Raw genomic sequence first — 16,855 nt, forward strand, 5'->3', positions numbered from 1 at the left:
GCAGTGTGAAAAATTCCGAGCAGATTTTGTTTGTAAATCCTAAACAAGTTTTAAGTTTTGGTGATCTTATTGGACTTAATAGGCATAGTAACATCTTAAGCCATAATGGCCTTGAGCTATGGCTCTCCTGTTAGGCTCTAGTGATCGTTTCTGTATAGCCGTTTCTCTCTTTTTATGTGTAAGTTATTACATGATAATTTCAGATTTATTCCAGGTCTTTTATGTGAAGGACTCCCTTTCTTCAATTTGCCCATTTCAAATTTAGTGTACATTGTAAATGGATTAAATGATTATAACATTCTTCAAATTTTTTCTAGAAAGGCATTATGAAAATACTGCAGAAGGCAAGCCCCTGTTACAGGTTAATTTTTAATTATAACAACTATCGGGGCGCCTGGGTGGCTCAGTGGTTAAGTGTCCGACTTCGGCTCAGGTCATGATCTCGTGGTCCGTGAGTTCGAGCCCCACATCGGGCTCTGTGCTGACCGCTCAGAGCCTGGAGCCTGTTTCAGATTCTGTGTCTCCCTCTCTCTCTGACCCTCCCCTGTTCATGCTCTGTCTCTCTCTGTCTCAAAAATAAATAAACGTTAAAAATTTTTTTTTTAAACAACTATCAAAATGGGAATTTCTTTTTTTTTTCAAAACAATTTTTTAAGTTTTATTTACTTATTTTGAGAGAGAGCACACGCAAGAAAGCGTGAAAACATGAGCAGAGGAGGGGCAGAGAGAGGTAAAGAGAGAATCCCAAGCAGGCTCCACACTGACAGACGCTCAACTGACTGAGCCACCCAGGTGCCCCTAAAATGGGAATTTCTGTATTCTATAATGTTTGTGAGTTCTAGCTCGTGTCTTTTAACAAGGGAATTCAGTGAAATTCTGATACAACCTATAGCGCTCTTGCATAAGGATCAGGACTGTAAATAGCCACTTGGAAAGATCTCAGCTGAGTCTAATTTCCTTTAGGTTGTTCAAGTGGCACATTTTAGAGATCAAATTTGAGCCAGGCTGTTTTCATTATTTCATGTTTATTTGGCTCTTTTTCCTTTTCCTTAATTACATCGATTTGTTTAGTGCTTAGGTCTTTTCTCTCTGATCCATATTTACTGTTGTTTGCCATATGTGGTATTACTCAAGTTTGCCAAATTTATGATCACTCATGTTGTGGCATGACAGTAATGAGCAGGTGTCAGGCATCAGTCCTAAATTTGGTAGTAAGTATTGTTGATGATGGTAAGGAAGAAGATACATGTTTTTGAGTGCAGAAGGGATATTATTAAAAGAAAATTTTAATACATTTAAAGATACCAAGTACTTTGGATGAAGTCTTGAGTTTCTCAAATCAGAAAACATTGTCTCATTATTTAGAGAGAAATGTGACCAGTCCATGCCATTTTTGTTTTACTAGTAAAACCATGTGTCAGCTGGATTAATTTCCTGGGAATTGGAACAGAAGTATTAAACTTGAGGCTGAGATCCATGATCTTTTAAGTTTTTTTTTTTTTTTTTTTTTTAATTTTTTTTTTCAACGTTTATTTATTTTTGGGACAGAGAGAGACAGAGCATGAACGGGGGAGGGGCAGAGAGAGAGGGAGACACAGAATCGGAAACAGGCTCCAGGCTCCGAGCCATCAGCCCAGAGCCCGACGCGGGGCTCGAACTCACGGACCGCGAGATCGTGACCTGGCTGAAGTCGGACGCTTAACCGACTGCGCCACCCAGGCGCCCCGATCTTTTAAGTTTTAATGCCAGTTCTGATTCTCTTTTGTATGCAATGGTGACTGAATAAATCTCTCTCTCTCTCTCTTTTTTTTTTTTTCTGGCCTTATTTTTAACTGTAAAGTGATATTCTTTTGGAATACAAAAGAATTATTGAAGAATGTTATTCTTTTGGAATATTATTCTTTTGGGCTAAGTGTAGATTGTTGGAAATATGAAAACTGTAATTAAAAAAATCCATGCATGAGGCATGTTTGCCTCTAGATATTTGTTGTGAAAGAATATTGTCCTATTAATTTAGTCTTTTTTTTTCTTAGATTCCTTTTCTCAAGTGTAATAGTGAATAGGTTGGCACAACTGTTTTCTCTTTCTACTTTGACCTTAACATTGCTTCAGGATATGTGTTTTCAGGATACGTCCCTTGAGGTAGGGAGTAAATCGCATTTTCCTGAATGGAAAGTAATTGGGAGATCTTTCAAAACAAACTTTTTTTTATCTTAAATATTTGAGTGCCTAATTGAAGATGTGTTTACAAAAAGGTCTAGCTTTAGATCTTCGAGGTGTTGAGATAATTATGGATAAAATTACAAAGCCATAATAGGTTCATATTATCAGTCCATTCCATTTAGCCTGTTATTTTGCCCCAGTTAGTTCCTTGAGGCAAGAGTTACATTCTTAATTATCTTTGCGTCTCTTGAATCACCAATAACGGTGGTAAGGAAGAAAATACTCAATTTTGAGTACAGAAATTATTATAAATGTTCTTAAAAGTAGTTGAATTCCTTGCTGGACATCAATAATTTGGATAAAGGAATTTTTTTCTCTTGTTGTAGGTGCACATTAAAGATCCAAAACCATGACTGACTCCAAGTACTTCACAACCAATAAAAAAGGTAAGTATGAAAACTTGATTAAAGAACTTTTGAGTTTGAGTTCCTTCAAAAATTGTGGTGTAAGATTGTCCCACCTAGAATGTTTCTGACGTCTTTAGACATGCATATTGTGGACTATCTCATTGGGGATCTACTATTTGTACAGAAAGGTGTATTTGAATAAATTATTAAAGGATAGGCTTTTAAATATAGATAGAGCTGGGATGCACTTCATTTTGGCTTGGAGGTTCTGTTTTGGTGAAAGGATGAAATCCAATTTTAATTTGTCGAAGATGGGTAGGTCTGAGGAAGGCAGAAAGGGAAGCAGCAGCACATTTATTCTCTTTTAGTTTTTACTTGGAAATGTTAAAGCAGGGGCACCTGGGTGGCTCAGTTGGTTGAGCGTCCGACTTCGGCTCAGGTCATGATCTCGCGGTTTGTGGGTTCGAGCCCCGAGTTTGTGGGCTCTGTGCTGATAGCTCGGAGCCTGGAGCCTGCTTCAGATTCTGTGTCTCCTCCTCTCTCTGCCCCTCCCATGCTTATGCTCCGTCTCTGTCTCTCAATAATAAATAAACGTTAAAAAAATTTTTTTTTAAAATATTAAAACAATACAGATCACGTAAAAAGTAAAGAAGAAATTTCTCTTTCTCCTTATTCTTGTTCCTTAGGTGAACTGAGGGTGTATCCTTAGTCTTTTTCTGTGCATATAAATGCAAGTATTAATGCATATGTTTAAAAAATTTTTATCTGTAACAAACTTCATGCAAACAGTACATAGAAACTTGATATTTTCATATCCCTCCATATAGATCTACCTCATTCTTTTAATTTTTTTTTTAATGTTTATTTTTGAGAGAGAGAGACAGAGCACCAGTGGGGGAGGGGCAGAGAACGAGGGAGACACAGAATCCGAAGCAGGCTCCAGGCTCTGAGCTGTCAGTACAGAATGCGACACAGGGCTTGAACCCACAAGCTGTGAGATCATGACCTGAGCTGAAGTCGGACACTCAACTGACTGAGCCACCCAGGTGCCCCAGATCTACCTCATTCTTTATCTGGGCTTTGTCTAAATATGTTCTTTATACTTAAAACAGGGAACCTTTAGAATCAATTCCATGATTTTTAGGTTATAGACTGTGGATTACTTGAATAACTTTGCATTTATTAACCTCATTGTCTTTGTAATCAGAAATGTAATGCTGATTTTTACATTTGTGGGTCTAGGAACTAAGAATTCTTGGGAAAATCCAAACTCCTCATCTTTTGTAAAATTGTTCCTAGATAATAGTTCATTTCTAGTGCGATAGATGGCCCTCCTATCAAAAACAGACTGGTTTCATTCTTCTCAACCTGTTGTTGAGAAGCTGAGATTTACTTTTCTTCAGGATTAGGATTCTGTGCTTTGTATTTAGCAGTCTTTATATTTACTGAAGCATTCTAACCGTGACACAACTATCATTCCTCTCACATCATTCCTCTCACATCATTCCTCTCACATCATTCCTCAACAACTTTTCTCCTCAAATGGACCTTTTCTCCTTTCTTCCAGTGGATGAAATATAACTTCTCTGCCTCAGAATTTATCTTTCTTGTTTCCGTTGTAATTTACTGGCCTCGGCCTCCTGACTGTCTTCAGATTTAACTAAGTTTAGTCTTGAAGAACCAAGGGTCCTTCTATCTTGTCTGATTCATTGTGTGTATTTATTCCGAAAATATTTATTGAGTGTCCACTGTGGAGTTTCTTTTCTGCAAGAGACAGAGCGCAAGTAGGGAAAGGGCAGAGAGAGAGGGAGACACGGATCTGAAGCAGGCTCCAGGCTCTCTGAGCTGTCAGCACAGAGCCCAACGCAGGGCTCAAACTCATGAACCTTGAGATCATGACCTGAGCTGAAGTCTGATGCTTAACTGACTGAGCCACCCAAGCGCCCCATAACACTATGGAGTTTCTGATTAAATATCCTAATTTCTTTCAAGTCAGAGTAGATGCAAAGGACACTGAATACCCTTTGGTTTCTAAAAATCATTTCCAACTAAAAGGAATCAGGACTCTTTGGAAAAGGAATCAGGACTTTTTGGAGAAATAACTGATTCCAGGGTGCATCAAGGGAAAGTACAAGATGAACATGAACATCTTATGCCAGAAAGCAAAAAAAAAAAAATTGATGGGACATATCAAGGAGCAGCATGGTTTGAAGGGGCTTCCACTTGCCAAATTTGAGATAATTTGAGCATTAAAAAAAGTGATCATTAGGGGCACGTGGGTGATTCAGTCAGTTAAGTGTCCAACTCTTGATTTCGGCTCAGGTCATGATCTCAAGGTTTGTGAGTTCGAGCCCTACATTGGGCTCTGCACTGACAGTGTGGATCATGCTTGAGATTCTCTCTCTCTGCCCCTCTCCTGCTCACTTGCTCACTCTCTGTCTCAAAAGTAAATATTAAGGGGCGCCTGGGTGGCGCAGTCGGTTAAACGTCCGACTTCAGCCAGGTCACGATCTCGCGGTCCGTGAGTTCGAGCCCCACGTCGGGCTCTGGGCTGATGGCTCAGAGCCTGGAGCCTGTTTCCGATTCTGTGTCTCCCTCTCTCTCTGCCCCTCCCCCGTTCATGCTCTGTCTCTCTCTGTCCCAAAAATAAATAAACGTTGAAAGAAAAAAAAAATTAAAAAAAAAAAAGTAAATATTAAAAAAAAAATGACCATAGTAGTAGATTATAACCCACTGAATAACATATACATGCATAAATCATAGTTATAACTGATTTAGGCAAGAGTCATCAATGAATACTAAAACAACTACCAGGTGAAAGCTTGATGAGGAACAAGATATTTAAATAGTCTTGAAGTTTCCTTTCACAAATTACTAATCACAAGGAAAAAATAGTAACTTTACAGGGTTAGGACTTGGTATTTACCAAGTTAACCACATATTTGATGGTAACATCACCTATAATGGGACGCATTAACATTATTTGTCTCTTGATGTCATTCACTGAGAAAAACATACCATCCCCTAAGAATTATGGCTGTCAAAATGCATAACCTCAATGTAATCATGAGGGAACATCCATGATAAACCCCGTACCGAGGGCATTCTGTAAAATAACTGGCCTAAACCTTTAATACATGTCATTATCATGAAAGACAAAGGCTAAGGAAAGAAGACTAAAGAGACACTATAGTAAAATATAACATACTGATCATTGGATCCTGGCCTGAGGGGGGATGGTGGTAAAATTACTATGAAGGAGGTTATCAAAACTTTTGAGTTGAGTCCATAGATTAGATGATGATGATGTGTCAATGTTAAATTTCCTGATTTTGATCATAGCATTATGGTTATATAAGATAATCATTTTTGGAAATTGTACATTGATGTACTTAGAGCTAAAGAGACAGGATGGCTGCAAGTTTACTATTATTGTTTACTATTATTCAGGAAGAAACATGTAAATATATAGAACATATGATAAAGCAAATGTGGCACAATGTTAACAATTGGGGACTCTTGCAACTTTTAAGATTGAAATGATTTTTTTTTTTTTTTCTATTGAGAGAGGGAGAGCGAGAATCCCAAGCAGGCTTTGCACTGTCAGCGCAGACTCGACCTGGGGCTTAATCTCACAAACCATGAGATCCTTACCTGAGCCGAAATCAGGAGCCAGATGCCTAACTGACTGAGCCTGGTGCCCCTGAAAAAAAGTTTTGTTTTTGTTTTGTTTTGTTTTTTAATTTTAAAATAGGAGGGCACACTGTGGTGGTCTAGAGTGAGCAAACAGCATATCTCCTTGATACGCTGTTTTCAGGAAAGTGCAAGCATATCTGGCCTCTTCTGGTCATTTGGAGTTATGTCAGGGTAAACAAACTCTTCTATTACAATACAGAGAACTACATAGTGAGTTTCTTAATTTTATCAACTGCTAGTCTGTAACTTTCAATCTTTCCTACACATTGGAATTTCTCAGGGAAGTGTAGAACAATACTGATATCTAGGACCCTCCACCTGAGATACCCTGACTTCATTGGTCTGGGCTATGGCCTGGGTGTGGGGATTTTTTAAGCACCCCACATTTTTCTCCTGTGTAGCCAAGATTGAGAACCATTGCTGGCTGTTAGCAGTGGTTGGTAGATTTGATTAGTGGGAGGAGGAAGAGAAAAATAGAAGAACTTGTATGTATGAGATAATTTGTGCCCTTTTTGGCTCTCACCCAACTTCTTCCCTATCTTTATTTTCTATACTTCACAAAAACTATTAGCACTTTGTCATTCATTATCAGCTTTTTTTCTGATTGTCTTACCATTCTGAAATGGTATTTATTTCTTCTTTTGTTAACATTTTGTGTGCTTTATGACCAAGGTATTGTCTATGTTGACATAAAAATGTATAATTAAAAAACTCCCCTAACTCTTCAGACCTTCTTTTGTAATGAGTCCTGGTAACCTTTTTTTATTCAGGGATTTGTAAAAGTTTAAGACCTACAGATTGAATCACGGCTGGGTAAATACCACATTTTAAAAAATGGATAGACTGTGTTCCTTTTACTTCCTGCAACAACCCACCAGAGCTGCCACTGGAACATATTCTTTAAGTTTATGCTAGGATTGGAATAGTTTCAGTTACATCCTGTTTTGATTCTTCAGCTCCTGCTGCTATTCACAGTTCAGACTTTTGAAACCCTGTGGCTTGTCCTTTACTGTTCCTAGAAGTAAATGATGGGAACCCTGAGAGCTGGATTTGGCAGCTGAGGACTTGATGGAGAGGAGCATGACTCTAAAGGGCCCAGCTTTCCTGACTGCTATTTTTGCAGTTGTTGATTAAATAAAGCTGATTTTTGTAGCATTAATCTGTTTGCCTTGTTGGTAGTGGATTTTAATGTCACAAGCCTTTTTAGTGGTCAACTTTTATGTTTCTTACCAGTTTCATCCTTCCCATTGAGAGGCTTTAATAGATCACAGAATTTGCTGTCCCCACTGTTTCTGTACTGATGAATGAAGTCTGGTTAAGATGAACATCAAGCACAGTCCTAGAAATGGAGGAAAATGAGGCAGTGTTGTTGAAGAGTTTAAGAGTACAGATGGAAGGTTGAACGGGGAGTAGCCAGTTTCTCTTTCATAGGCTTAGTGGTATATTTTCTTCTTTCTTTTAAAACCGGTGGAAGATTGTTACCTTTTCTTTCAGCGCCAGTTTTCTGAAGATAGGTGAGCCTGGTCCTTAAGATAGTGATGATATCCCTGGCATTTCCCAGTGTGGGGCCTGAGTACTCATTCAGGATTGTGCCTTTAGAAATGGTTCTGGTTTGTACCATTCTTGAAGCTTCAAGATTATCATTTTTGTTAGATCAGTTGAATAGGATGGGGCCTTAAAGCCTGTCAGCTTCTTAAAGTGCTAATTAGAGCAGTGATTCTCAGCCCTGGTTGTGCATTAGAATCACTTGGAGAGGGGCACCTGGGTGGCTCAGTCGGTTGAGCGCCCGACTTTGGCCCAGGTCATGATCTCACGGTTCGTGAGTTCAAGCCCCACGTCAGGCTCTGTGCTGACAGCCTGGAGCCTGCTTTGGATTCTGTGTCTCCCTCTCTCTCTGCCCCTCCCTAGCTCATGCTCACTTGCTTGCTCTGTCAAAAATAAACTTTAAAAAAAAAAAAAAAGAATCACTTGGAGAAACTTTAAAAAGTATGAACCTAAGAGTTCTGTTTGACATGCTGATTTATTTGCCCCAGAATAGAGCCTGAGCATTGTTATTTTTATTTTTTTAGTGCTTATTTATTTGTGAGAGAGCGCATGTGTGCACACACGAGCGAGTAGGAGAGGGACAGAGGGAGAGGGAGACACGGTCTGGAGCAGGCTCCAGGCTCTGAGCTGTCAGCACAGAGCCTGATGTGGAGCTCAAACTCACAGACTGCGAGATCATGACTTGAACTGAAGTTGGATGCCCAATCAACTGAGCCACGCAGGCAGCCCGTTATTATTTTAAAATACCTCCCAAGTAATTTAGTGTCTAGCCAAGGTTGAAAACCTCTGGATTCAGCAGTCAGGAGACACAGTTCTAAGGGCAGCTCTGTCACTGACTCACTCTGATCTTTGAGCCTTAGTTCTTTATCTGTGAAATTGAGAGTGGGTGAATGAGCTGATATCTAGTGTCTCTTTGGCTTGAAAACAGATTTATGAACCTGTTCCCGTGCCTACATTTATTGTTTCCCTTGGGACCTTGAAATTCTGATGGAAGATCATCCCTCAGATGCCGTTCTCTCCCCTGTGTAGTAAGATATGAGATTTGCTTTTTCCCCACTCCCACACTTCTAAGATCCGGATTGCAGCTTCCTCTCTGGCATAACCTAAATGATGGTATCTTTATCAATGGTCAATTAATATTCTAGGGATTTGAATTGTACCTATCCTGTAATTTTTAAATCCTCTACTTCAGTTGCTGCCCTGTCTCTGGTCAGCTGTCATGTTATTTATTACAGAGTGTAGTATTTTGCTCTAGTTTTCTGGTCCTAGGATCTTACCAATTTGTTCTCTTTTCTTGTAGGAGAAATCTTTGAATTGAAGGCTGAACTCAACAATGAAAAGAAAGAAAAGAGGAAGGAGGCTGTGAAGAAGGTGATTGCTGCCATGACTGTGGGGAAGGATGTTAGGTAAGGGTCATCACTCCTGCTGTCGGTCACTTTAGACCCATACCCTATTTTATGGCTTTTACTGCTTTTCATTTAACTGTTGTAAACAAAGAACCTATAAGAATGGGTTTGTCCCACTGAAAATCACAAGGAAGTATAGTTGCTTTTACATGAACTCTGTGACTTTTTTTTGAAGAATGAAACCAGCTTGATTTTCTTGCGTCCAGATCTAGCATAAAACCTCCTGAGAGCTGGCACAGTTACAGATCTGTTGCTGAAGTAGTTTTAGGAGATGATAAAAATGTACCAAGAAGCAGAAGCTCATATGTTCTTTAATTGGCTCCAGCCAATGTTCTTAACTCTACAACTCTAGAATCAGTTGCTGAATTCAAGATGAAAATCAACGTTAACAAAGTCTGTTTTCTCACCCTCCCTGCTCTCCCCGTAATTCAGCCAGACCATTTGGAAATACGTGCAGATTATCCGCAAGCCCCTGAGGATTCCCAAAATCCTTTCGGGGGATTTATGAGGTCAAGGCTATTATAGTAATACTTAGGTATTATTTGCCTTTTCACTGTGTTGACATTTGCACTGCTGATGCCTTAGTGCGAATCAAGGTAGCAGTGCCAAACTGTGATAGTAGTCATTGTTTTCTTCATCACCACTTACTTCCAGGAAAAAAGGGCAGTTTCACTTAGGGCTATTCTTCATTGAAGCATTAAAAATGTATTTTATTAAGCCTTGAAATATGAGTCAGGTCTTTTTAATATACCATGCGATAAAATAGGAATTATGCATAAAGCACTTCAGCATAACATAGTGTCATTGGTTGACCTGGAAAAAAGCCGATTGTTTGAATTGGGAATACCATTTTTAAGTAAAAGAATGATTGACAGACAAATTATAGTTAATCAGATCTTCAGTATTTGGGAGACATTTTATCAAAAATGAACAAAGTGAACCTGTCACTTCTAGAGAAAAAAATTGACAGATCCATTTTGAGCTTTAAAGTAAAAATTAGATTGTTGGAAAACTTGTATCTCTCATTATGAGCTTGACAGCATCCCAATACTTAGAGACTTTTCTGATGAGATTGGTGGTGAAATGAATTAATGTATTATTTACGTTCTCTGGTGAAATGTGTCATTGGGAGGATCTGCATAACTCAACCAATATTTTCTAAATGACCAGTGCATAGATCATAGAAGTATCCATGGGTAAAAGATCCATTCACATTAAGTGATAAAAGATAGATCTTATTGCAAGCAAGTTTAAAAAGTTTGATATGGTTTCAGATTCCACATTGTAGCTGACTTTTAAGCTGATTAATGTGTGTGCTGAAAAAGACAAAAGAGAAAAAGCCTTTGTCTAGCTTTAATGTATTAAAGAATATCCAGTTATTTGAAAAAGCTGTTAAAATACTCCTCTCTTTTCCAGTTAATATATGTGTATGATTTGCTTCTTACACTTCAGTCAAAACAACATTCTACAGGGGTGCCTGGGTGGCTCAGGCGGTTAGGTGTGCAACTCTTGATTTTGGTCAGGTCATGGTCTCATGGTTTGTGAGTTCAACCCTCACATCGGGCTCTGTGCTGACAGTGTGTGGAACCTACTTGTTATTCTGTCTCCCTCTTTCTGCTTCTCCCCACTCACATTCTCTCACATTCTCTCAAAATAAATAAATTAACTTAACAACAACAACAAAAAAAACCCCAACATTCTACAACAGGTTGAATGCAGGAGCAAATATGAGGATATAGCTGTCATTGCTTAAACTAGACATTAAAGAGATTTGCAACATGTAAAACAATATCGTCTTAATTTTTTAAAAAATACAAATTTTTTGGGGCGCCTGGGTGGCGCAGTCGGTTAAGCGTCCGACTTCAGCCAGGTCACGATCTCGCGGTCCGGGAGTTCGAGCCCCGCGTCAGGCTCTGGGCTGATGGCTCAGAGCCTGGAACCTGTTTCCGATTCTGTGTCTCCCTCTCTCTCTGCCCCTCCCCCGTTCATGCTCTGTCTCTCTCTGTCCCAAAAATAAATAAACGTTGAAAAAAAAATTAAAAAAAAAAATAAAAAAAAATAAAAAATACAAATTTTTTTGCTTTAAAGTGATATGTTAATATGAAATGCATTTGTTATTTTAGAACTTTTTTTAGTGTTTTATTTTTGAAAGCGTATGCACATGCATGCAAGCTGAGGAGGGGCAGAGAGAGAGGGAGATAGAGGAGTCAGAGCAGGCTCTGCAGTGAGAGTGGAGAGTCCGATGCAGGGCTCGAAACCATGAACCGTGAGATCATGACCTGAGCCAAAATCAAGAATTTGAACACTCAATTGACTGAGCTACGCTGGCACCCCACATATCATAGTTTAAACAAAATGATAGTAGATATCTTTTGGCCTTCATTGTATTTACTATCTAGTTGAAGAGATCCAAAATCTGAAAACTTAGGGAGTAATAAAATACAATTTTATTATTAGGAACTAGAGTATACATTAAAGGCAATAAGAATTCTACAAAAGAGAGATACATGTAAATAGGAATAGTTGAAGAACACTTCTCGGAGGAGATGGGATTTGTGCCGTGCCTAGATAGCTCAAAGAGGCAGAATAAATAGAGCTGAGCTGTTCATAGGTTATCATATTTCAGTCTCCCCTCCAAGTAACTTCAAGTTCAGTGCTGTGAGAAAGAAATACAATGTGAGCCCCATATATGATTTAAAATTTTCTGATAGCCAAGTTAAAATAAAACATAGATGAAATTCTAATAATATATTTTATTTAACAGTATATCGAGTATCATTCCAATATGAAATTTAAAAATAATAAAAATTATTGAGGTAATTTACATTATATTTTTCATACTAAGTCTTCAAGATCCAATGTGTATTTTATATATACATAAATATATATGTATGTGTATATGTATATGTGTGTGTGTATATACATATATATATCTCGTATATATATATATCTCGTATGTATATATCTCGTATATATACATATATCTATATATATATATCTCACATCATAGTTCAGACTAGCCACACTGCCAGTGAGTAGCTACATATGACCAGTGGCTACCATATTGGAAAAATCAACTTTCTAGCTTTATAGGTTGATACTTAACAGTTTTTACCTCTAGAACTTTGTTCTTGACCAAGATCTTTTTGATCTTGGGCAGGCTGTTGGAATTAAATTACTCAGGATCTTAAATTTGCTGTTGGTTAATGTGTCACATTTGTCAGTTTTTAGTTGTTTTGCCCATGAGTTATTCTAAGAAATGGAAAGAACATTCATTTTGGGGGAATGTTAATTAGTGTTTGTTGAGTATCTACATGTGCTTGAAACTATGTATATTGATTAAACAGTTTGCCTTTCAGAGCAGAAGTCATTGGTTCGTTGGAGATAAGGTGGATTCTTTGACTTTGCTGTCCATCTTCCTTTCTGTAAATAACTATCTCTGCTTATTGTGTGTGTGTGTCCAGGAGTTGTACCATCTGACCAGTTATTTCAGCCATTCTCCTTTTTGTAGAAATATACTGACATTTGCTTTCTGTGTACTTGTAGTAAGATGTTCAGAAGTATTTAGAAGTTTTACAGTACTTTGATAAAGCTTTAAGGGGAAGTTTAATTGCTAATCTCATAAAGTTATAGTTCACCTATATTTTAAAAATACAGCTTATACGTTAAAATCCAATAAGCTCACCTTCTAAACTAATGATGCCACTTTCCTTTGGCTTTACAGGAAAGTAGTAAATCATGAAATGACTTGAACTTGGAAAAAGTGTAAACTCCTTTTATATTTGAGGAGACTCATTTTCATTGTCTGAATACGTAATATTAAGAATAAAGAAATAGGGGCACCTGAGTCGCTCAGTTGGTTAAGTGTCTGATTCTTGATTTGGGGTTAAGGTCATGATCTCAACAGTTCGTGGGATCGAGCCTCTTGTCGGGCTCTGCACTGACAACATGGAGCCCGCTTGGGATTCTCTCTCTCCCTCTCTCTGTGCCCCTTCCCCACTTGCACGTGCTCGCTTGCTCTTTCTCTCAAATAAACTAAAGAAAAAAAAAAGAAAGAATAAATTCCACTAGAAGGGAATCAGGACGTCTTAGAAAAATGACTGATTTTAATTGTAAGATTAGAAATGAACCAAGTGATCCTGGATGGAACATCATGTCCTACCAGAAAGCAAGGAAACTGGTGAAAATACAGGGTCACATCCCAGGGACTCAGAAGCGAACTGAGTAAGTTCTCACTGGCCAAGGATAGAAGAATATGAACATTTAAAAAGTATAGCAACCATAGTGCATTGAACCTACAATGAATTGATATGTAGAATTACTGTTAATTTGTATATGTGATAAAGACTGTTTTTTTAAAAGCAACATTCCAGGGGTGCCTGGGTGGCTCAGTTGGTTAAGTGTCTGACTTCGGCTCAGGTCATGATCTCACAGTTTGTGAGTTCAAGCCCCATGTCGGGCTCTGTGCTGACAGCTCAGAGCCTGGAGCCTGCTTCGGATTCTGTGTCTCCCTCTCTCTGCCCCCTGCCCTGCTCATACTCTGTCTCTGTCTCTCAAAAAGGGAGTAAACGTTAAAAAAAAAAAAAAAATTAAAAGCAACATTTCTAAAAGATATGTCCTAAAATATTATATGTGAAATTATATGATGTCTAGGATTTGGTTAAAAATAATCCAGAGCAACTAGATGGGATAGGGACAGGGAGGGAAGGAGAATGGATCGAGGACATGTATTAATACTTGTTTATAGCTGGGTGATGGATATATTGGGTTCATTATACTGCTGTTTCTATTTGTTAGGAATTTTTGTAATGAAAAGTTTCTTAAAAACTCTATTTTTAGAGACTTTCTTGAGACCCAGGGTTACAGTTTCTTTAGAATTTCATCTCAGTTGAGATAATTATTATTACCGTGGGGACATTTGTCCTTGCATCAGATCACTTTGTAAAATAAGGCCATTTCTTCAGGTTCTATCCATTGGCTTGACACCAACATCTTTTCATTTTTCTTTTCTCTTTTCTCCTCTCAGCTCTCTCTTTCCAGATGTAGTGAACTGTATGCAAACCGACAATCTGGAATTAAAGAAGCTCGTGTACCTTTATTTGATGAACTACGCCAAGAGTCAGCCAGACATGGCCATCATGGCTGTCAACAGTTTTGTGAAGGTAACATTTCCCCCAGGGACTCAAGACCAGTCTCTTCTGTCTCAAGTAACCTTTTCAGAAGTGTTTCTTGATATAGTTAATGTCTGCATTGCAAATAAGCAACCTCTGTTCCAAAAGAGGGCCTCTGGAGAAGTACTGGCACTGACTAGGAATGTTCATGTTTTTAAGCCTTCTTTATGCCAGCATTTGTCATCCAATTCAGACCATATGGAGAGCTTTCAGTTAGCTGGTCTTGGTGTCCTTGCCAGATGGAAGAAGAAAAGCAGGTGAAGAAGCCTTAATGTTTTACCTACCCAGGCTGACAGTTTCAGTAACCTGGGCTTTATCTAGTTTCCCTTTGTAAAAATTATGCTTATGAGTTAGAAGTAGTAGAAACCACAGGAGCTACTACCTCTGTTTTGTCTTACTGAATAGGTTTTAACACTGGATTAATTTTTTTATTATGGAAACTTTCAAACATAATGAAGTAGAGGAAATCGTATTATAAATTCCTACCCATCTTGTAGTTGCAGTAGTTAATAACCCATGACCAGTCGTGTTTTATTTATTCTCCCATACATGCTTTCCTGACTCCTCCTCATTCTCCTACTAGATAATTTTAATGTAAATCCCAAACATGATAAAGATGAAAAATAATTTCATCCTTACATTTGTCAGAATAAGATCTCTTTTTTAAACATAACTACAATTTTCACATCTTAAAAAATTGACCGTTAAGAAATTTCTTATTATTGAACATGCAGTCATAGTTTTCCTATCATTAGATTTGATGGACATAATGAGGCTGTACCTATTAAAAAATACATATTTTAATATTTTATATATATATATGGTTTTTTGCTGTTTTTTTCCCCTTTGTTGGGAATTTAGTCTGCATTAAAAAAAAGACAGTATTTCTAAAATTAGCTTTTATTAAACTGTTCTGAAAAATAAACTATATGCTTTCTTTCTTATGGAATTTTTGTTCTTTACCTGTGTTTAGCTACATTGTACAAAATCAGAGAACATAACATTCTTTCTGGTGGTTCATAGGTGGACTACATCATTGGAAAGATAATTTAGTTTACTTGTTTTGTACTTTGGTGTATACAAGGTTTAGAATGTTTAAAGAAAATTTTTAGCATAGTGCAATTTAAGGAGTATTCTATTTGTACTGTATTTGGAAGCATTTGCTAATAAAGGAGAATGTAGGAGTGCCTGGCTGGCTCAGTTGGTAGAATATGCAACTCTTGAACTTGGGTCCATGAGTTCGAGCCCCATGTTGGGTGTAGAGTTCACTTAAAAATAAATAAGTAAATAAATCCCTCATTTGGGGGGAAAAAAAAAAGGAGAATGTATGTTAATTGGGATCTTGGAGGGCTCTCTCTGCTGCTTAACTCCAGGAACTTGGGGCAGGCACAAACCAGTTTCTCTCTCCTTTGCTTTCTTGGCTGTAGGCCCCAGAAAGTCCCAACCTCTTTTCTCTCTACTTGATATTTGCAGACTGGCTCTGGAGTGGAACACATCTTTTCAATTCCTCATTTTTTTCCTGTTGTTAAGGGAGGTCCACTAATAGCCATGGGGATGGTATTACCAGCTCACTAAGGTGCTGCCCTTCTGGACATTTCTTCACTGTGTTTATGAAACAATTAAATGATTTTCTAAGCTAAACTTTTAAATAGGCAACTAAGATTTGTACTTAGGAAACAATAGCATGGGATGATTTATGTTCTGATATAGAATGTAACTGGAAGCTTACATTAAGGAAATATTTTTTTGTGGTTTGTATAAACTAGACTATTTACTTTTAGTTACCATGTACACCTACAGTTGTCAATGATTTTTTTTTTTTTTTTTTTTTTAAAGGACTGTGAAGATCCTAATCCTCTCATTCGGGCCTTGGCAGTCAGGACCATGGGGTGCATCCGGGTGGACAAGATTACAGAATATCTGTGTGAGCCCCTCCGAAAGTGTTTGAAGGATGAAGATCCCTATGTTCGGAAAACAGCAGCAGTCTGTGTGGCAAAACTCCATGATATCAATGCCCAAATGGTAGAGGATCAGGGATTTCTGGATTCTCTGCGGGATCTCATAGCAGATTCAAATCCAATGGTAACAAACTTCTGCTTTTATAAAGAGAATAGTGCTTAAAATGGGTCCCTTTTAAAAAAGCATGTTTAAAACAAATCTTATGTTTGGGACATTGAAACCTAGGTTAGCTGTGGGAAGTATGAATTCTGTGTGTCCCTCAGATTATCTGTCTCACACTGTAGGTGTTTCTGAGGTGAAAACCAATTACTAAAATACTAGGGTCTTAAAGCAAACCTTTGCATCATACCTATCCCTGTATTTGCTCAGCAACCGGCTCTTTCATCATTTTTTTAAGAGGATTTTACCTTAAATTGATAGCAGTTTTTTAAAGATGATTTCTTCAGATGTTTGTGGTCTTTTCTAGCAGTGTGGCAATAGAAACAAAGTTATATTTATTGCTTAGTGA

At 37.9% G+C, this 16,855-nt stretch overlaps 1 protein-coding gene across 3 annotated transcripts in view; it reads left to right on the top strand.

Annotated features, from left to right (window-relative positions):
• AP2B1 (adaptor related protein complex 2 subunit beta 1) overlaps positions 1 to 16,855 on the top strand; it is a 129,357-nt gene that overhangs the window by 4,361 nt on the left and 108,141 nt on the right. For all 3 annotated transcript variants that reach the window (XM_030296903.2, XM_030296905.1, XM_030296904.1), the window contains exons 2-5: positions 2,550 to 2,609; positions 9,112 to 9,217; positions 14,244 to 14,379; positions 16,225 to 16,470. In XM_030296903.2, the coding sequence (XP_030152763.1) occupies positions 2,573 to 2,609; positions 9,112 to 9,217; positions 14,244 to 14,379; positions 16,225 to 16,470 (525 nt within the window). In that variant the 5' untranslated portion in view covers positions 2,550 to 2,572. The remainder of the gene's footprint in view (positions 1 to 2,549; positions 2,610 to 9,111; positions 9,218 to 14,243; positions 14,380 to 16,224; positions 16,471 to 16,855) is intronic.

This window comes from Lynx canadensis, chromosome E1 (assembly GCF_007474595.2).
Source record: "Lynx canadensis isolate LIC74 chromosome E1, mLynCan4.pri.v2, whole genome shotgun sequence".
Lineage (NCBI taxonomy): Eukaryota > Metazoa > Chordata > Mammalia > Carnivora > Felidae > Lynx > Lynx canadensis.